We start from the raw sequence: 21,462 nt of genomic DNA on the forward strand, positions 1-21,462 counted from the left end.
AGAGTTCAGCTTCCCATTGGAGGTTAAGTTCTGATGGCACCCCAGGTGGGATGTGACTAAATGCCCTGTAAGGCAAGTAACCGTGGTGGCCAGTGTTACTATGGAACTCTTTAGTGTTTAGTTCTCAATTACAGTTGACATTTCAGTATTATTTTATATTAGTTTCAGGTGTAAAGTGTAGTGATTAGACGTGTATAATTTACAAAGTGCTCCCCTTGATAAATCTAGTACCCACCTGGCACTATACATAATTATTACAATATTATTGATGGTATTCCTTATGTTGTACTTTACATGCCCATGATCAATTTCTACTTTGTAATCTCTTCACCTTTTTCACTAAGTTCCCCAACCCCCCTTTCATCTGGCAACCCTCAGTTTGTTCCCTTTATCTGTGAGCTTGTTTCTATTTTGTTTGTTTATTTTGTTATTTAGAATCCCCATATAAGTGAAATTATATGACATTTGTCTTTTTCTGACATTTCACTTAACATGATACTCTCTAGGTTCATCTATGTTGTTGCAAATGGTAAGATTTTATTCTTTTCCATGGCTGGGTAATCATCCATTGTGTGTGTGTGTGTGTGTGTGTACCACATTTTCTTTATCCAAATCTATTGATTGACACTCGGGTTGCTTCCATACCTTGTCTATTGTATTATAAATACTGTTTTAGTGAACATAGGGGTACATATATCTTTTCAAATTAGTCTTTTGGATTTCTTTGGGTAAATACCCAGAAGTGGAGTTGCTGGGTCATATGGCAGTTCTTATTTTAATTTTTTGAGGAGCCTCTGTTCTGTTTTTCACTGTGGCTGCAGCATTTTGCAGTCCCAGCAATCGTACATGCGGATTCTCTTTTCTACTATGGAAGTCTTCTGTGTAAGTTTTTTTTTTTAATGAACAATGCGATGCAATTGACTGGGGAGTTGGACAATGGTGACAGAATTTTTAAGATGAAGATTTTATGTAGTCTGGTGTCCTTGTGTTTACTGGTGTGGAAACTGTGAGCCAAGGTTGTCAAGTAATTGCCCAGATTCATAATCTTTATACTGTCTGATATCAGAACTTTATTCTTTCTACTTCATTGCCTTCTTTAAGAGCCATGCTGCAATAACTGTTATGTGTTTTTTGGTTAAAGTTAGTTTGTAACTTGCAATACAGACCTAAATATGCTGTCATTTGGAAGAGCTGTTAATTTCTTTCAAAATCACTCCATTCAGTGAAACCTCAATTCTTTGCCTTTTATATCTTTGCCTGAGTTTTACTGGACAGGGGATGGAAGTAGCCTGAGAGCCTATTTCAACAGCAATGTTAGTTTTAATAAATGTAGTTTCAAAATGTGACAGGTATGGCTTTCTTTAACTGTAAATAATTTAGGTATTGTTTCTTACAGAGTTTTTTAAAATTGATAATAGTTAATAAACTTTTAATCATTATGAAACAATCTCTTGGCTTTATAGGTACAGATATTGAGATACCCTACTTCATTTAATTTTAAAATGATAAAAATTATTCTTAAACCAGATATGAAACTGATAACTACATCTAGAACTTTTCTTTCAAGATAGACTTATAGGTATACTTACTGCATTTTTCTAGGCATAGCATCAGAATATTATTTTATGACATAAGGTATTCTTTTACAACATTGCCTCTCCTTTCCCCCTTCTCTGGCCCCCAGATATGTCCACTCTGAGGGGCTGTCCTTTTGTCATAACTTGTTTCTCCTTAATCTAGAGAAAGTTCTTTACTTTGTCAATATGTGAGGAGGGTAAGATGAGTGTGTCATTACCAGCTGGGGCAGGTCTACAGGCAAAATTAGGCACTGTATCCATGGTAATCGAAAGGAAACTTTTAAATATTAACTTTTTAAAAAATAGCCATTTAATTCACTGATAGAAAAGTCAGCCTTTCAGTGAATTTAACACAGCATGATGTATTATTACGTAGGCTATAACTTAAAGCAGATTTGAAAAGATGTGTAGATTGGAGCTTTGGCAAATGAGTTTTATGTCTTATTTGTAGAAATACAGGCACCACATGAGCTGATACTGGTTAAATTGTTTTGTATACTCTATTTACACGTGATTATTCTTGCCTAAAACTTAAGGTTGACTTATTTTTTTCTGATAATACATTTAGACCAACTGATTTAAAGAGTATCTTTGAATGAAAGGGAACTTTCATTAATTGTAGTCTCTCAAACATGCAATATATTATACTTCATAATTTAATATAAAGGAAGTGATTTTTGAAGTCTTATCTGTCCCACACCTGGATTTATACTAGACTTATCTAATGTTACATTCTTAAGAAAATGTTTTGCCCTGGCTGGTATGGCTCAGTGGATTGAGTGCTGACCTGCAAACCGAAGGGTTGCTGGTTCGATTCCCAGTCAGGGCACATGCCTGGGTTGCAGGCCAGGTTCCTGGTGGAGGCACATGAGAGGCAACCACATATTGATGTTTCTGTCCCTCTCCTTCTCCCTCCTTCCCCCTCCCTCTAAAAAAATAAATAAAAAATATTTTAAAGAAGTTTTTTAATTTGATATTATCAAAGTGTCTTGGGGGAAATGGTTCTCTTTTGTAGGCTTTGATGGCAAGGTGTAGCTTGAGGAAAGTTATTTTTACCATCTCAGTGAACTGTTAAGTCATACATAAATAAAATGCTTTTGAATTTTTAAAAAATATATTTTATTGATTATGCTATTACAGTTGTCCCATTTTCCCCCTTCACTCCCTTCTACCCTGCTCACCCTCTCCCACCCACATTCCCTCCCTTTAGTTCATGTCCATGTATCATAATTTCTTTAGCTTCTACATTTCCCATACTATGCTTACCCTCCCTGTCTATTTTCTACCTACCATCTATGCTACTTATTCTCTGTACCTTTTCCCCCTCTCTCCTCCCACTCCCCTGTTGCTAACCCTCCATGTGATCTCTATTTCTATGGTTCTGTTCCTGTTCTAATTGATTGCTTAGTTTGTTTTTGTTTTGGGTGTGGTTGTTCATAATTGTGAGTTTGCTGCCATTTTACTATACATGTTTTTTATCTTCTTTTTCTTAGATAAGTCCCTTTAACATTTCATAAAATAAAGGCTTGGTGATTTTGAGAAATCAGTTGACAATCTAATGGGAACTCCTTTGTAAGTTACTGTCCCCTTAATCTCTTGCTGCTTCTAGGATTCTCTCCTTCATTTTTACCTTGGCTAATGTAATCATGATATGCCTTGGTGTATTCTTCCTTGGGTCCAACTTCTTTGGGACTCTCTGAGCTTCCCGGACTTCCTGGAAGTCTGTTTCCTTTGTCAGATTGGAGAAGTTCTCCTTTATTATTTGTTCAAATAACTTTTCCACTTGTTGCTCTTCCTCTTCCCCTTCGGGTCCCCTATAATTTGGATGTTGGAATGTTTAAAGATTTCCTGGAGGTTCCTAAGCTTCTCCTCATTTTTTTCAATTCTTATTTCTTCATTCTTTTCTGTTTGGTTGTTTGTTTCTTCCTTCTGGTCCACTCTATTGTTTTGAGTCCCAGTTTCCTTCCCATCACTATTGGTTCCCTGTGCATTTTCCTTCATTTCTCGTATTGTAGCCTTCATTTTTTCATGTAATTGGTGACCAAATTCAACCAATTCTGTGAGCACCCTGATCACCAATGTTCTGAACTGTGCATCTAATAGGTTGGCTATCTCTTCGTCGCTTAAAAGAATTGGCTCTGGGGCTTTGATTTGTACTTTGGTTGGAGCTTTTTTTTTTTTTTTTTTTTTTTTTCAGTCTGGTCATGCCTGTTACATAGTGAGGGGTGAAGCCTTAGGTATTTTCCAAGGTGGGGCAACCCAGTCACTGGGATGTGACACTGTATGTGGGGTCAGGATCGAGAGGAAACAATGGTGCTTGCTCCTTTCTCCGTCAGATTTCAGTCCCTTCCTCCACTTCCCACGAGCAAACTGGGCCCTTCTGGTGCTAATTCTCATGTGGGTGGGCTTGTGTACATTCTAGGACCCCGTGGGTCTCTCCAATGCACTCTCCTGTGAGGCTGGGTGCCTCTTCCTGCACCTCAACCCCCACAGGTGTTTTCAATCAGTGTCCCGAGGTTCTGTTTCCCGGCACTGGGACCCTGGGTTATGCAGTCTGTCTTACTGTCCAATTTTGCCTGGTTTATCTGCATGCAAATATGGCCCAGACAGCCAGGTGCCTTGCGCGCACTGCCTCGCTTCACAGTCACCACCTCACTGGGTCTGCCAGCCACCTGGGCGCTCAGGATACCTTACGCACCCGGTCTCACTGCTTTGTGCCGAACCCTCATTCCCTGGCTGCCCAACTCCCCCCTCCTACCAGTCTGGATAAATGTGTATATTTTACTTCTTGGTTGTCCAACTTCCATACAGTTCAATTTTCTGTCAGATCTGGTTGTTATCTTGTTTCTAAATTATTGCTGACCTTATTTTGGTTGTCTGAGGAGGCACAGTGGGTCTATCTATGCCTCCATCTTGGCTGGAAGTCTGCTTTCAAATTCTGAAAACTCTCCCCTGAATTTTGTACTTTTGTACATAACCTCCCATGTAGTTTTCTGCTCTGTTATCTTGGTATTCATACATTGGGACCATACTTGTCATTCATTTTAAGAGCATTGCTCAGAGGAGAAGCCTACTGTTTTGCTGTGAAGCTTTCATTGCCAAGCAGGTGAGGTTAGCACTTTTATGTCATCCCCCCATCAGTGGTAGTTAGCAGCAAGATCAGCAGTAGTGTCACTGCTGCTAACACCACTGCCACCACCACAACCACACAAGGTCAGGGGGAAAAATCCCCAAAGGAACATGAAAAAGTGTAAGTTGGGCTGGGGAGTAGAAAACTATAGCTACTTTAGTATTTTCCAACATGTGTACTTTACAACATCACAGATTTCTTCATAATTCTAATTACAAAGAAACTACTGTGTATGCCTTGCTTCCCACTCTTTCATTCTCCACAGCCTGGCTGGTAAGAATATTTACCTTCCCAAACGTTTTTATTTTAGAAGACTTCTCAAGCACCAGACATAGATTTAAAAAACAACCCAAAACACCCAAGTAAGTTGAAGATGAACATGCTTTAAAGAAAGGCCACTACACTCCTTTAGTACTTCAAGGCTGTCTTTGCTTTGGCATTTCTGGTAGCTCAGCTACTTATTAAAGTAGTTTTTATTAAAAGGCAAAACTGAAGCTGCCGCTAGGACTAAGGCTACAGGATGCACATTCATATTCCTAAGGTGATGATCATGGGTACTGCAGTGAAGATGTATTTCTTTAAAGTCATTTTAATAAATATTTGCATGCTTTTAACATGTTACTTTTTAATCACTTGTAATAATTTACTTGTAAGTACCCTCTGAGGAAGGTTTGTAATTTTTTTGTTCTCTAGATGTTCGAGTTGAAGTATAGTTATTTACATAGGATCATCAGCAAGTTATATGTGATGATGATGAAAAAGATGTTGAGATTATCTGTTAGAGTATCATAGGATTGTTTTAATTATTAATATACATTTATTTGTGGAATAATAAAAGCTGTTAGTACTATAACTGTTAGAAAAGTAAATAAGTAAAAATAGGTAAATGGAGAGACAAAAGTGGAATTTCAGGTTTGAGTTTGAGTTTATTAGGTAGCATATGGCCCAAAATGTGAACATTTATGATATACACTAAGTGTTGGATACATAGGAAATAATAGATGTGATTTGTGGCCTGCTTTAGTTATTTTCCACTGACAAGTAAAACTGATCATCACTATTGATGGAAAGTATGGAAATACAGTACTTGGCAATAGGATATCATGTTCTTTTGTCTGCTGCTGATTAACAGTGAAATGTAGTCATTATTGGAAAATTTACCAATGCTTTCACTACAAACCCTCACACATGCTTTCCATCATTCTTTTTCTTACCTCTTAGTACTCGTTTTTGTTCTTCTTCTTTCTCTTTTTTTCTACCCTGTTACGTACCTCATTCACTTGCATTTGTAAAATTGAATCTACAGATTCGAAATCTTAATAAAAAGCTTCCTTTGCCGTGTATGATACTTAGATATACATCCTATGGCAAACAGCAATCTGGGTTGACTTTTCCTTAGTGGTAGTTCTGCCACTGTTTCCTTATTTTACTCTGTCTTCTGTTGTCACCATTGCCGTAGGTATTGTCATCTTCTTCCTCATCATCATCATGTGAGTCTTTGGGAAACTTCCTACCTACTTCACTGTCTAAAAATATGTTGTATATAATTTTACTCCTGTTTTTTCCCAATTATTTTTTTCCTTGAAAATACTGCACAACTACAGGGCTATATGAAATCTGTTTTTTTGTAGCTTGTCTTTTTTTCCCTGCATGTTAATATTTATTTGGTTTGTTGCGAATTTCTTTTGTATTTCTTGTTTCCACTCATCTCATGAGTTTCTGCCTCTTTTATTTTTCTCCAATTAAGACATGTATTGAGGGAACAGGAAAGTAACATATTATAGAGTTTATATGCATTTGGTTTTTTGTCATCTTCTATGTCAAGAAGTTTGCATTTTATTTGGTTGGAAGACATGATGGATGGGCATGAGCTATGGATCAGTACCTAAACACCTGCATCACTGTGTATGCATACTAGATATTTACTATTGCTGAAGGCTTCTTTCTTACTCTCTCCAGGAAAGGAAGGAGAGGCTATCCAAATTTGAATCTATTCGTCATTCAATTGCTGGAATGATTAGGTCTCCAAAATCTGCATTGGGCTCTTCAGCAGTAAGTAGGATGATGAACTTTATGTGTTATTGAAAATAGTTATTGTCTAACTCTTTCTGATATATTAATATCATATGTAAATTTGTCCTTACAAATTGAAAAGTAAATATATAAGTTAACTTTTTGTATGTATATGAGTCTATGCATGTATGTGTATAGTAAAACTCTATCTAACATTGATGTAGGGAGGAAAGAAATAAACTTGTATTATAGACTTCCTGTACTACAAATAAATATTACATTTTATGAGCTTTGATATTTATTAAAAGAATAATATATAGAAATCTCTTCTCCAATGAAACATTTTTATAATACAGATTATTGTACATGCATTTGTACATGTATCATTTTATGTGTGTTAACATTTTTAGAACATTAAATTATAAAGTTGAAGTCTGAAAATTAAGTTTGGCATATTATAAAGGTGCATAGAATATTTGTTATTTTTAGTAATAGAGGCCATAGCCAAGAAAGATAAAAAATATTCTTATCACCTTTATATAGTAAAAATCTGAAGTATTTTTTCACTTCATTACCTATAAAACTTAATTATCAATTTTTTTATTTAGGCCTTGCCTTATTGATAATAGAGCTTTACAGTGATATCTTATTGCATGTTAGTGAACACAAAAATATTGAGTATAAATAATTACATGATTTCCTCCCAACTCTTTAAGTTTCTATGTGATGATATCTTAATATTATATCTTACTTTTAAAAAGTTTTCCTGTTTAAGACAATGCAACCTAGTCTTATTTAGAAAAAGAAAGTGTTTCCTAACCACAGGTTAGTTAAATTTCCATTCACATTTTGGATTTATTTGCTATAATTCCTTTTTACTATGTAAAATATGTTTCCTTATGTATTTCACTTAAGCAACAATCTGTTCTATACAAGTAAGGAAATTAGCTGGTATTTTAACAAAAAAGAATAAAATTATATTATTATGTAAAAGAGGTCTTCTATTCATATTTTACCCTTTGATGTGTTGCCATTGTCACTTCCCATTTACAGAAGTTCTGTGGGAATAGGGAGGGAGCTGTGAACTAATGCAGACTATCTCATGTGGCATTAAATAGCGAGTGAAAAAAAAATAAGCAAAAGCAACACGATAGAGGAAGTCTCTTTCAAGGCCCATTTCCTACTCTTATTTTCTTAATTGATTTACAGTTTTACAGATTAGTAATAATTTATAGGACTTGGCCTGTTATGGTTTGACACTCAAAATAACTGTAGGAGGCTTAACAATTTATGATAAGTTTTAGAGAGTTTCTGAGGACAGTTTTTCATAACTTTTATTTGAGTAAAAAGTATTTGAGATGAAATATTTTTAAAGTTTTAAAAAAGAAAAATATGGATTTTGAAAAGAAATATTTCAATACATCCGTTAGCTTTTCATAAAATTATTTACCATTGAAACAAAAATGGCATAGTTGTCATTAACTGACCTTTATTTTCACTTAGGTCAGAGGTCTTATGCCAGCAACTAATAGCTGTTTATTGGTGATCTAATTTATGAAAGACGCCCCCCTGTCCCAATTTCCTTTTTGTGTCCTTTAAGATCAAACTTGACTTCAATAAAATTTTTTAGATACTTTAAAACTAAGCCCCATTACAAACTCAGAGTTTCCTTTAGCTTTATCCTTCGATGTAAGGGGAGGGGAGTGGAATTTAGAGCTTCAAAAGTTTAATAAGTGACAGAAAAATAAGAATTCTGTGATTGTGGAAATGGGCTAATACTCCACATTTGTTTTCTCCACAACCTAGGATGCATAAGAACCTTGTGCCCTCAAGACAGGTGTCTAGGAGTGCTCCAGTGGCTTCTGGACTTCATGTTACATGTATTGCTTTGAAATTCATAGCTTTGGGAACTTCAGCTTCTGTCCCTAAGTTAGGGTTGATCAGACAATGAGAGAAATTTTGTCTTTTAAGACACACTGATTTACATCTAAAAACAGAGAAATGCAGTTAGTTCATTATGGTGGAATTATATAGGCTTGGCTATCCTAAAAGTACATTGGGGATATTATGAACAGCCTTAATGAATTGATGGTATAAGCCATAACTTTTTAAATATATAAAGATATACATGTTATTTTCTCCATTTAAAAATGGACTTTACCTTTCTTTTTATTTAATCTTATTTATTTATTTTTAGAGGGAGGGGGAGGGAAGGAGAAAGACAGGAAGAGAAATATCAATGTATGGTTGCCTCTCATGCATCCTCTACTGGAGACCCAGCCTGCAACCCAGGTGTGTGCCCTGACTGGGAATCGAAACAATGACCCTTTGGTTTGTAGCCCACACTCATTCTACTGAGCCACACCAGTCAGGGCTGGACTTCACCTTTCTTAAATAAAATTACTAAATTGACAGTGATTGACTTGGGTGTACCTTTGGTGTTTACAAATTATGTTTCCCTGAAGTGAATTGAAATGCCTTTCCTAGTAACGTGTCCTTCATTCAGAGATACATTGTGATCTGTTTGTTAAAATAAATCATCAACATTCTTAAAGCTATGAAATGCCCATTGCTTCTAAGAAAATGTTCTCTGTGTAACTGAGAATTTTGAGAATGTTCATTTCCTTAAGTCCCAGTTTACTACATTTATATCTTCATGTTGTAGGCAATTATTATTTCCATCAGTTCAGTGCCCTTTGGTATTTTCTGATTTATTTAAAATCTCATGAACTAAAAAGATTGAGGCAGTGTGTGGTTTATGGTACTGTGTTACACTATGAATAATTATACACAACTATTTCTCTAAGGCCTTAGATATCCTTCTTATTTGGAGAAGGAGGTTTTTCCTCCTCAAATACACAGGTAACCAAGGTCTTGCGTCTTAATGTGAATGTGAAAGTTTCAGGTATTAAAAATGATTGTCTAAGGTGCATAACAGTTTAGGCACTGCTTAATCATAAATACATTTTTTTCGGACATAATATAGTATTTCTTAGAGTATTCTAATTTGGTAAAAGTAGAACAGAAGGGAAATTTTTAATTATTACTATAAATGGTTTATTCTCTATAAAAAGCTTTACAACATGGCATGGTTAATCATATTTAAAATATTTTATAGTGATATACTTCACATAATGTAAAATTCACCATTTTAAAGTATACACTTATTGGTTCTTAGTTTACTCACTGTATTGTACAACCATCATCACTACTTGCAGAACATTTCAATACCCCCCATAAGATATTTCACACCCTTTAGCACTTAGTTTCAGTCCCCCCTTTCCCATTTTCTGGCACTCACTATTCTACTTTCAATCCCTATGGATTTGCCTATTCTGGACATTTCACATAAAGAGAATTATGTAATGTATGACATTTTATGTCTAGTTTCTTTCAGGTAGTATAATGTTTTCAAGGTTAATTTTTTTTATGACTAAATTATGTTCCACTGTATGGATTTATCACATGTTGCTTATTCATTCTTCAGCTGATGGATATTTGGGTTGTTTCCACTTTTTAGCTATTATGAATAATGCTGCAGCCAACATTTATGTGCACATATGTTTTCAATTCTCTCAATTGTATGCCTAGGAATTGCTGGGTCATACGGTAATTCTCGTATGTTCAGTTTTTGAGGAACTGCCAAACTGTTCCACAGTGATTGCATCATTTTACACTCTCACCAGCAATGTTTCAGTTTCTTCACAATCTCCTATTTTTTATAAAAAAATTAAGGCATCCTAGTGGGTATGAAGTGGTATATTATTATAGTTTTTATTTGTTTTTTTCTGATGGCTAATGATGTTGATTACCTTTTTAAATGCTTATTGGCTTCTTGTATATGTTCTTTGGAGAAATGACTTTTCATTTCCTTTGTATATTTTAAAATTGGGTTGCTTTTTAATTGTTGAGTTATAAGAGTTCTTCATATATTTTGGGCACAAGCCCCTTCTATGATATATAATTTGAAAATTCTCTTGCTCATTTTTTGGATTCTCTTTTCACTTTCTTGATAGTGTCCTTTGACAAAAGTTTTAATTTTGACAAAGTTCAATTTACCAATTTTTCTTTGGTGGCACATGCTTTTGGTGACATGTCTATAAAAACATTGTTTAATCCAACGTCATACAAATTTTTACTCTTGTTTCCTTCTGGGAATTTTATAGTTTTGGTCCTTACATGTAGGTCTTTGATTCATTATGGGTTACTTTTTATATATGGTGTGAGGCAGAGGCTCAAATTTATTCTTTTGTATGTGGAAGCTTATTGAATTTAAAATATTAAAAAAGCAACAACTGTGATACATTGTTTCTCTATTCAAATGAACATACCAAAATTTGAAGCAAAATTTTAGGTAAAAACAAAGCAATGACTTGCATTATATCTAGGGATATGAAAGTAGAATTAGTCATAATGGTATTCTCATTGGACTTGCCATCACTATTTATTTTGGCATTTTAAACAGTGAGGTTAAAATGTAGAGCTACCTTTGAAGACATTCTAACAGATCACTTCAATTAATGGTATTGATGGAAGGAAGAATGTAAGATAATTTTCTGATAGACGAATTTGGCATCAGCTAAATATAGTATCTGATGGTAGATGTTTACTGTTTATTGTCATGATCAGAGTAGTATTTTACTATGTTATATCAGCTCCAGGCATGTAATTTTTTTTCAATTTACTAAAGGTGTTAAGTAACCTAAGAGTACCTCTGGGCACTGAGACCTCTTCCACATGCAGCATCTTCCCATGGTACAGGAAGTTACAATTTTCTTTTGAGAACTCTTTCTTAGATACTGCTTCTGAATGCAGGGTCAGAGGTATTAGACAGCATTAACTGCATAATCTGAAAGCTGACTGGCAATCATGAGAGTCCATTTCCATTGCAAGTCTTTAAACCACACTATATTTAATGAGATCTGTTCTAGTCACATCAAGAATACATTCCTTTCCCCAGAGTCATGTTTTTACTGGAGAATTTCTATAAAAAGTGGTTGAGCAAACAGTTTGGGTTCCCTCTCCAAGCCGCTTGAGTACTAGTTGCATCCCTGATCTATGGAGTGTATAGCACTTCTAATAGTAGTGCTCTTTGAAAATGTTCCTTATAATACAATAAAGCACATTTGGTCCAAATAATTGTTTTTTAGACATCAGAAGAATATTTAATCATTTAACTCTTATCTCTTTAAATTTCATATTTTCCTATACCCTATATTTATGTGTTTTAAAATTTTTTTGTATTGTACTAGAATTTAGAAAGTAAAAATAATGAAAAATAAATATATGCTTCCATTATATAGAATAATATATTCAATATTATTTGCTTGGTTGCTTCTTTTTAGAAAATTAGAGAATTATAATTCAGCTATGTTTAACTTGTACATTTGTTATAATGTTAATATTACAATGCTTGACTTCCACCATTGGCATAGTGCAACATAGTTCTTTTTATGCATAACAGGATAAGCTGTTGTGTTTTTTAGTGTTCTCCTTCAGGTCTACCAAAACAACTGTTACTTCCTCTAACAAGGAATGCTATTTAATTCAGGTTGAATATTATATATTTTAAATCTTAGTTGTCTTCTTGTATTCTTAAAGTTTTAATTTACCTCCCTCTTTTTTTTTCTGCCCAGAAACTAAGATGTAGAAAAACAAGAAACAAGGGAAGTAAAAAATAAATTTTTTGTATCATATCACAGCCATACATATACTGAGTTCTCCTGTATAGTCAGGCATGTTTAGGAAGAGTAAATAACATGCTCAGAATTGCAAGTTTTGAATCACTAGCATTGTCACATACAATTTTGAAGAACAGCTTATTGGGATTTATTTTCTATAATTTTATTGTATAAGGAGCAAATCTATTCTTTTATATATTTGCTCAAAGGATTAAAACAAATGACACAGATAATGTCAGACTGCTACTGTGTTCTATAAACAATTCCAATGCAATAATACATGTTTAAATTTATGGCAATATGACATACTGACATATTAGAATAATCTGCTAATAGTTTTAGTTGAGATGTGTATATGAAATTAGCACTGAAGACACTTAATTGACTAAAATGTGTTGTTACTGATATTGTAGCCTTAAGGAGAGAAAATTTGAAACTGAAAAAATGAGAAAAAAGTGCAGTAAATGGTAAAATGAAAGAGGATGAATGAGTCATAAGCACAATTGGAAAAGGTAAATGGATAAAAATAATAAAGAGGAAAACATCAATTAGTTATAAAAATATGAGTAAAGGAACTAATGGTACAGGTCTTTCCTTTGTTTAAGGAGAGAATCAGAAGATATTGGAGAAAACAGGAGTGTTAGATCAAAAAAGAAAGACCTTTATGAAAATATATTTTGCTAAAGATAGTGTCTCTTTACAGAGATCAAGAGAGTACATAAAAAGTTAATCCAGGAAATGGTAAGTGGTAGAACTAAGGTAATATTTGAGTTTGGTCCAGTTGTCTATCGTTCAACCTTGGTTCTCAAAAGTCTCCCATCTTGAACAATTTGGTTCTTGACCAAATTGTTCATGGAAAAAAATGCCGCGGTTGTTGAACAAAACTTTGAATCTTGACCTGACAATCCTTTCATGCTGATACTAAAGTTTCAGAAAAAATTGTGTAAGAATGAGAATTTCTGATCAGCATGTAATGCTGCCTACTCACTATGCTAGACAACAGTTATATTATTAGCAAAAGACTAAACAAACTCAAGTTCCAAAAAAGTACAAAAAATTATTTATTAAGACATTTATGAATAAGAGTTTTGTTGCTAGTTTCATTGTGGAAAGTACAGGGGTAAAATATCTTTGTTTTGGTTAAAGACAAGTACATGAAAAAAATGATCAATTCTACTGTATTGCTAAAAAATTAGAATTTGTAGCATTAAGATAGGCCTTAGTGCCTGTTATAGATGGAACTACTGCTCTAATTAATTTACATCTTGCTTGTCTAGTCTGAAGGCAACTAAATGATCATGAGGATCAGTTTTCCAGAATGTTATTTTTTATTGTTTTAAGAAGTAACTCATTCAATAAATTAAAAATGTAACTGGAAATTTGAAAAAGTGGCAGAAAGAACATTATTATTCATATTTTCATTTTATGTTAAGTGCTGTTCAACTACCACACTCTAAATAGTATAAAAAACACTTTTACTGTGTATTATTACATTTCCACTTCCTCTGAAAGTAGCTTTTACTACTGTCAGGCAGGTACCTATGTGAGAGACCAATATTTCCTGCCTTTTGCAAGTGTTTGGTGATTCTCTTACTTGTGATTGTATGGCACTGGATTTTTAATCTCCTAAGACTTCCCTGTGATATATAATTTAAAAGTTATAGGGATCTTTGTGAAATTTTTGAGAAATGTTTAGAATCCTGTGAATTACTTGTAGTCACTCCAGTATATTATTAAACTACATTTGAAAGAATTCACTGCTTACATTATTAAATTAATAATTAAATTTATATAAGAATAAACCCAAATATCATTTTATGGTTATTAAAAATTCATTAAAAATTTTAAAATAAATTTAATGTTTGCATTGAAGTTTTATTTAACTTGTTCAAGCTTATTAAGAGGTTTACTCATAAGTTTTCCATTCTGTTTTATTTTAGTTTCTTTTAAAATAGTTTCTTAACAAAGGTAACAAGAGAAAACACTGATATTTTATGATGATAGAGGGGACACTACATCAAGAAGACATACCACTTCTTAATATATACCCAATCGGGGAGCACCAAAATATATAAAGCAATTACTCATAGAACTAAAGAGAGAAACAGACCAAAATGCAGTTATAGTTGGAAATCTTAATACTCCACTGATAACTCTAAATGATCATCCAAACAAAATCAATAAAGAAGTATCAACTTTCAATGACACATTAGATCTAATGGACATAATTAACATATACAGAGCTTTTCATCCCATCAAATTATATGTTCTTTTCCTCTTGAGACTGTGCACATGGAACAGTCTCAAGAAGACCATATGTTGGGTCACAATACCAGTCTCAACAAATTCAAGAAGATTAAAATTATACCAAGCATATTCTCTGAGCACAATGCCTTTACATGAGAAACCAACTGCAAAAAGGAAGTAAGGAAACCCACAAACATGTGGAGATTAAACAAGGTACTACTAAAAAATGACTGGGTCAAAGGTGAAATCAAAAGATTTATAGAGACAAATGAGAGTGACAACATGACATATCAAAACTTCCCAGATGCAGCAAAAGCTGTAATAAGAGGACAGTTTATATCATTACAAGTCTATCACAAGAAACAAGAGAAATCCTGAGTAAACAACCTAACATTACATCTTAAAGAACTAGGGAATAAAAAACCAGGGTAACCCAAATTCCCCAAAGTCAGAAGAAGAAAGAAAATAACAAAAATTAGAACAGGGCTCAATGAGATAGAAAACAAAAAAGACTACACAAAAAATTATTACAACAAAGTACTGGTTATTTGAAAAGATTAATTTAATTGACAAGCCCCTGGTTAGACTCACTAAGGATAAAAGAGAAAAGACCCATATAAACAAAATCAGAAATGAAGAAGTTACCACAGATACCACAAACATACAAAGGATTATACTGGAATACTATGAAAGACTATATGCCACCAAAGTCATCAACCTAGAAGAAATGGATAAGATCCTAGAAATATATAAACTTCCTAGACTAAATCATGAAGAATTGGAAAATCCAAACAGACCAGCAGTGAGGAAACTGAAGCAAACATTAACCACCTCCACCAAAAAAAAAAGTATAGGACCAGATGGTTTCACTGGTGAATCCTATTCAACATTCAAAGAAAATTTGAAACCTATCCATTTCAAATTCTTCCAAAAAATTAAAGAAGAGGCAATAGTTTCCAGTACATTTTATGAGGCTAACATAACCCTGATAGAAAACGTGGCAGGGATAAAACAAAAAAAAAAGAGAACCACAGACCAATATTTCTGATGAATAAAGGTGCAAAAATCTTAAACAACTAGCAAGTCAAATACAACAATACATCAAAAAAATAATACATCACGATCAAGTGGATTTGTTCTACGGGCACAAGAATGGTTGAACATATGCATATCAATTAATGTAATACACCACATTAACAAAAGAAAGGATAACAATCATATGGTCTTATCAATAGGTGCAGAAAAAGCACTTGATATGATACAACATGTATTTATGATTAAAACAATAAAATGGGAATAGAAAGAAAGTACCTCAACATAATAAAAGGTCATATATAACAAACCATTAGCCAATCTCATAAGTCAAAGGTGAAAAACTGAAAGCTTTTCCCCTAAAATTAGGAATAAGAAAAGTATGCCCACTCTCACCAATCTTATTCAACATAGTTCTGGAAGTCTTGGCCAGAGCAATAAGACCAGGGAAAGAAAGAAAAAGCATCCAGGTTGGGAAGGAAGAAGTAACAGTGTCAGTTTTTCCAGAGAACATGATTCAATATATGGAAAATCCAAAAGACTCCAATAAAAAGCTTTTAGAAACAATAAACAAATACAATAGAGTTACAGGATACAAAAATCAATGTACAGAAATCCACTGCTTTCCTGTATACTACCAACAAAACTTCAGAAAAAGAAATGAAAAATCAACTAGCAATTGCAACCAAAAAAATAAAATAGGAATAAATTCAACAAAGGATGTTGAAGACCTACATATTGAAAAATTAAAGCATTATTCCTTGGCTGGTGTGGCTCAGTGGATTGGTGCCTACCTGTGAATGAAATGGCCACTGGTTCGATTCCCAGTCAAGGCACACGCCTGGGTCGCGGCCTAAGTCCCACTCAGGGAGTGCTCCAGAGGCAACCACTCATTGATATTTCTTTCTCTGTCTTTCTCCATCCCTTCCCCTCTCTAAAAATAAATAATAAAATCTTTAAAAATAAAGAAAAATTAAAGCATTATTAAAAGAGATAAAAGCAATATAACAAAATGAAAAAATATTCTGTGTTCTTGGACTGGAAGAATCAACATAGTTAAAATGGCCATATTACCTAGAGCAATATACAGATTTAATTCAATCCCCATCAAAATCCCAGTGTCACTTTTTAAAGAAATAGAACAAAAATATCATCAGATTTAGGACATCTGGCCAAGATGGAGGTGTAGGTAGATATACTTTGCTTCTTCTCACAAACAACAGGAGGACAACAACCAATTTTAAAACAAAAAAACAACCAGAATTGTCAGAAAATTGAACTGTATGGAAGTCTGACAAACAAGGAGTTAAAGAAGAAATACCCAGACTGGTCGGGGGGCAGAGTCAGGCAAAGGGGGCGGAGAGGATGTGCAGCAAGGCCATAGCTAGTGGACTGGGTGGCCCCATATTTGCATGGAGATAAACCAGGAGGAACAACAAGGTTGGGAAACTCCTAGAGTTGAGAAATAAAACCTCCAAACCTCTGGCTGCAAAAACACATGGGGGTTGCAGTAGAGGGAGAAAGAAACTCCCAGTCTCACAGGAGAGTCTGTTGGAGGGACCCATGGAGTCCTAGAACATACACAAACCCACCTACCTGAAAATCAGCACCAGAAGGGCCAAATTTGCTTGTGCATAGCTGGGGAACTGATGAAAGCTGGGCAAGAGCCAAGTAAGTAGCATTGTTCTCCATCTGACCTCAACCCCACATACAGTGGCACAATGCAGCATCTTGAGTTGCCCTGACCTCGTGAATATCTAAGGCTCTGCCCCTTACAACGTAACAGGCAATTGAAGACAAAAAACAAACAAACAAAAAAACGGCCCAAATGAAAGAACATCATAGCTTCAAAAATAGAACTAAGCAGTGAAGAGATAGCCAACCTTTCAGATGCAGAGCTCAAAACACTGGTAATCAGGTTGTTCACAGAAATGATTGACTACAGATGAAAAATAAAGGAAGAAGTAGAAGCTCTACAAAGTATAAAGAAATCAAAATATACAGGGTACCAACAGTGAAGAGAAGGAAACTGGAACTGAAATCAACGATTTGGAACAGAAGGAAGAAATAAGCATTCAACTGGAACAGAATGAAGAAACAAGAATGCAAAAAATGAGGAGAGGCTGAGGAAACTTCTGGACAACTTTAAACATTCCAACATCCGAATCATAGGTGTTCCAGAAAGAAGAGGAAAAGGAAGAAATTGAAAACTTATTTGAACAAATAATAAAGGAAAACTTTCTCAGTCTGGCAAAGAAAATAGACATGCAAATTCAGGAAGCTCAGAGAATCCCAAAGAAGTTGGACCCAAGCAGGAACACACCAAGAAACATCAAAATTAAATTACCCAAGATTAAAGATAAGGAGAGAATCTTAAAAGAGCATGAGAAAGGAAGAGAGTAACCTACAATGGAGTTCCCATGAGACTATCAGCTGATTTCTCCAAAGAAACCTTACAAGCAAGAAGGGGCAGGGAAGAAGTATTCACAGTCATGAAAAACAAGAACCTACATCCAAGATTGCTTTATCCAGCAAAGGTATTATTTAGAAGGGAAGGGCAGGTGAAGTGCTTTCTAGAGAAAATAAAGTTAAAGGAGTTCATCATCACCAAGCCCTTATTATAAGGAATGTTAAAGGGTCTTATATAAGAAAATGAAAACAAACTCACAACTATCAAAAACTGAACCTAAAAAACAGAAACAAAAACAAACTCAGCAAACAACTAGAACTAGAACAGAATCACATAAATGGAGATCACATGGACATTTATCAGTGGGGTGGGTGAGGGGGGAGAAGGGGGGAATAGATACAGGGAATAAGAAGCATAATTGGTAGGTAAAAAAAAATAGAGGTTAAGAATAGTATAGGAAATGGAGAAGCTAAAGAACTTGTATGTACGACCCATGGACAAGAACTAAAGGGTGGGGTGAATGCTGGAGGGAGGGTTGGTGCAGGCCAGAGGGGGATAAAAGGGAGAAAAAAATGGGACAACTGTAATAGTATAAGTCAATAAAATATAGTTTAAAAAATCATCAGATTTATATGGAACCAGAAAAAAATTGGAATAGCCAAAGCAATTCTCAGAAAAAAGAATGAAGCCAGAGGTATTGTACTACCTGACTTCAAATTGAAATTCTGAGCTATGATAATCAAAACAGCATGGTATTGACAGAAAAACAGACACACAAATCAGTGGAACAGATTGAGAGTTCAGATATAAAACCACATGTATATGGGCAGATAATTTTCAACAAAGGAACCAGAAATGCACAGTGAATAAAAGAAAAGCCTCGTCAGTAAATGGTGCTGGGGAAATTAGAAAATCACATGCAAAAGGATGAAATTAGACTACAGGTTGTCCCTGTGTACAAAAATTAATTCAGAATGGATCAAAAACTTAAATATAAGATCTGAAACAATAAATTTCATAGAAGAAAACATAGGTACTAAACTATGGACATTGGTTGTGGAGAACATTTTATGAATTTGACCCCAAAGGCAAGGAAGTAAAGGCAAAAATAAATTAATGAGACTGTATTAAACTAAAAAGGTTCTGCCCAGCAAAAGAAACCAACAACAAAACAAAGAAGCAACCAATTGAATGGGAGATGATACTTGCAAACAACAGCTCTGAGAAAGTTTTAACATCAAAAATATATTTAAAAACTTAACACCAAACAATCCAATTGAAAATGGACAGACACCTCTCCCCAGAAGACCTACGAATGGTAAACATATATGAAAAGATGTTCAACCTCAATAGCTATTAGGGAACTGCAAATCAAAACTACCATGAGATACCACCTCACACCTGTTAGAATGGCTGTTATGAAGAAGTCAGGTAATGACAAGTGCTGGAGAGGCTGTGGAGAAAAGCGAACCCTCATTCATTGCTGATGGGAATGTAGACTGGTACAGGCACTTTTGAAAACACTCTGGTGGTTCCTGAAAAAATTAGGACTAGAGTTACCATATGACTCAGCAATCCCTCTCCTGGGTATCTACCCCAACAAACTAAAAAACATGTATTTGCAAAGATATATGCACCCCTATGTTTATTGCAGCATTATTCGCAGTGGCCAAGACATGGAGACAACAAAAGTGTCCTTTGATAGAGGATTGAATAAAGAAGATGTGATATGTGTACAAAATGGAATACTACTCAGCCATAAGATGAAATACTGCCATTTGTGAAAACATGGATGGGCCTTGAGAATAGTATACCAATTGAAATAAGTCAGTCATAAAAAGCTAAGAACCATTTGATTTCACTCATATGTGAGATAAAAACTGAAACACATGGACACAGACAACAATGTTGTGGTTGCCAGAGGGAAGGCAGTTGGGAGGTTGGGAGGTGAAGGGGGCCTAATATATGCTGATGGGAGATGGTTTGACTTTAGGTGGTGGGTGGGCACACAGTGCAATATACAGATCTAGTATCACAGAAACGTAAATTGAAACCTGTGTAATTGTATTAACCAATGTCACCTCCAACAAATTTAATTAAAAAGAAAGAGAAAATGGTGTCTTAATTAGGTGCTTAATTTTAATAGAATTTAGACTTTGATTTTTTTTTAACACTTTATCTTTGCCTGTCAAAAAGAGCTCATGTTGCACTCGAATGTTTGGAATAAAGGCATACCCCCTTGGTAATTAGCCTGAACTAGAGTAAGGAAAAAATGGCCTATTATACTTTTCTCCCAAATATTTTCATTTCCTAGTACTGACTCCTTATTTCCTCTTTATTTAAACTAACCTTTTCATTTCACTAGGTCCAGCATGTTTTTTACTGGAATATTGTTAAAAACAAGGGAAAAATAACTAATGAAACAGCTGGGTCAATCAGGAAATCTTGTCTTATTAAGTAACACTTATTAACTGTATTGGATTAACTATAACTTTAAAAAGGAGGCTTCCCTTCACCACATCTTTGGCAAAAATCTTAGGTAACTTATCATGAAGGAAAAAATCTTTTCTTACTGAGGCTTAGAAAGATGTGGTATTTGAGATAAAAAATCATTATGACAACTCTTAGGATGTTGGATTTTTTTGCTGACACATCTTACATTCTATTGCTATTGAGCCTGCAAGACTGTATTGGAATTTCATTAATTTCATATTAATAAAAATGGTCCTTACAGTGCTTCCAGAGAAGTCTCTGAAATACCTGATAGACCCAGACAGGGGATGTCTGACCTTTCCCTGTGGACGTGTGTGCATGCACGTGTACACACATGCACTCATACCAACTTCAGCCTATGTGTTTTAAATGTTATCTGTGCACTGGGTAGTAACAGATCTCAAAGCTTCCCCTACTACTCAAAAGAAATTAATCAATCCAAAGAACTGAATTGTAATCTCTATGAAATAGCAACAGTTCCTTTCTGTTCATCCTTTTTAAAAAAACAAATGAACAAACTTAAATGTTTTAACCTCACATTTTCAATGAATTTCTCAGAGTATTAGCTGAACTTTTGTATTTCAAGTGCCCCTTTTAAGTAAATGAATTATTGAGATTCTCCATTCTCCTAAATAAATCAAATTTGGGAGGATAAGTTGAATAGGAAAAGAAGCATGTATGACATTCTTGTTTGTGGTAATTTTGTATTATGTAGACCTTTTTCAGAGATAATGGTGACAACAAGTTCTTTGTAAAAAAGTGACACTGAATTTCTTATTTCATGGTTGTTTTTTTCTTTTTAACAGAAAAAAATAATGAAATACTTTTACCACGGGTGAGACTTGGAAATATTTCTCTTAGAATAAAAATTTTAGTATT

At 34.4% G+C, this 21,462-nt stretch overlaps 1 protein-coding gene across 6 annotated transcripts in view; it reads left to right on the top strand.

The window, feature by feature from the left end:
* Nucleotides 1–21,462, top strand: part of FER (FER tyrosine kinase) — a 383,463-nt gene that overhangs the window by 160,609 nt on the left and 201,392 nt on the right. For all 6 annotated transcript variants that reach the window (XR_004901995.1, XM_036020640.1, XM_036020636.1 and 3 more), the window contains one exon: nt 6,667–6,759. Coding sequence is in view for 5 of the 6 variants with exons in the window: in XM_036020640.1 (XP_035876533.1) it covers nt 6,667–6,759 (93 nt within the window). In the remaining variant the exon portion in view is untranslated. The remainder of the gene's footprint in view (nt 1–6,666; nt 6,760–21,462) is intronic.

The sequence above is a fragment of the Phyllostomus discolor genome, chromosome 3, assembly GCF_004126475.2.
Source record: "Phyllostomus discolor isolate MPI-MPIP mPhyDis1 chromosome 3, mPhyDis1.pri.v3, whole genome shotgun sequence".
Lineage (NCBI taxonomy): Eukaryota > Metazoa > Chordata > Mammalia > Chiroptera > Phyllostomidae > Phyllostomus > Phyllostomus discolor.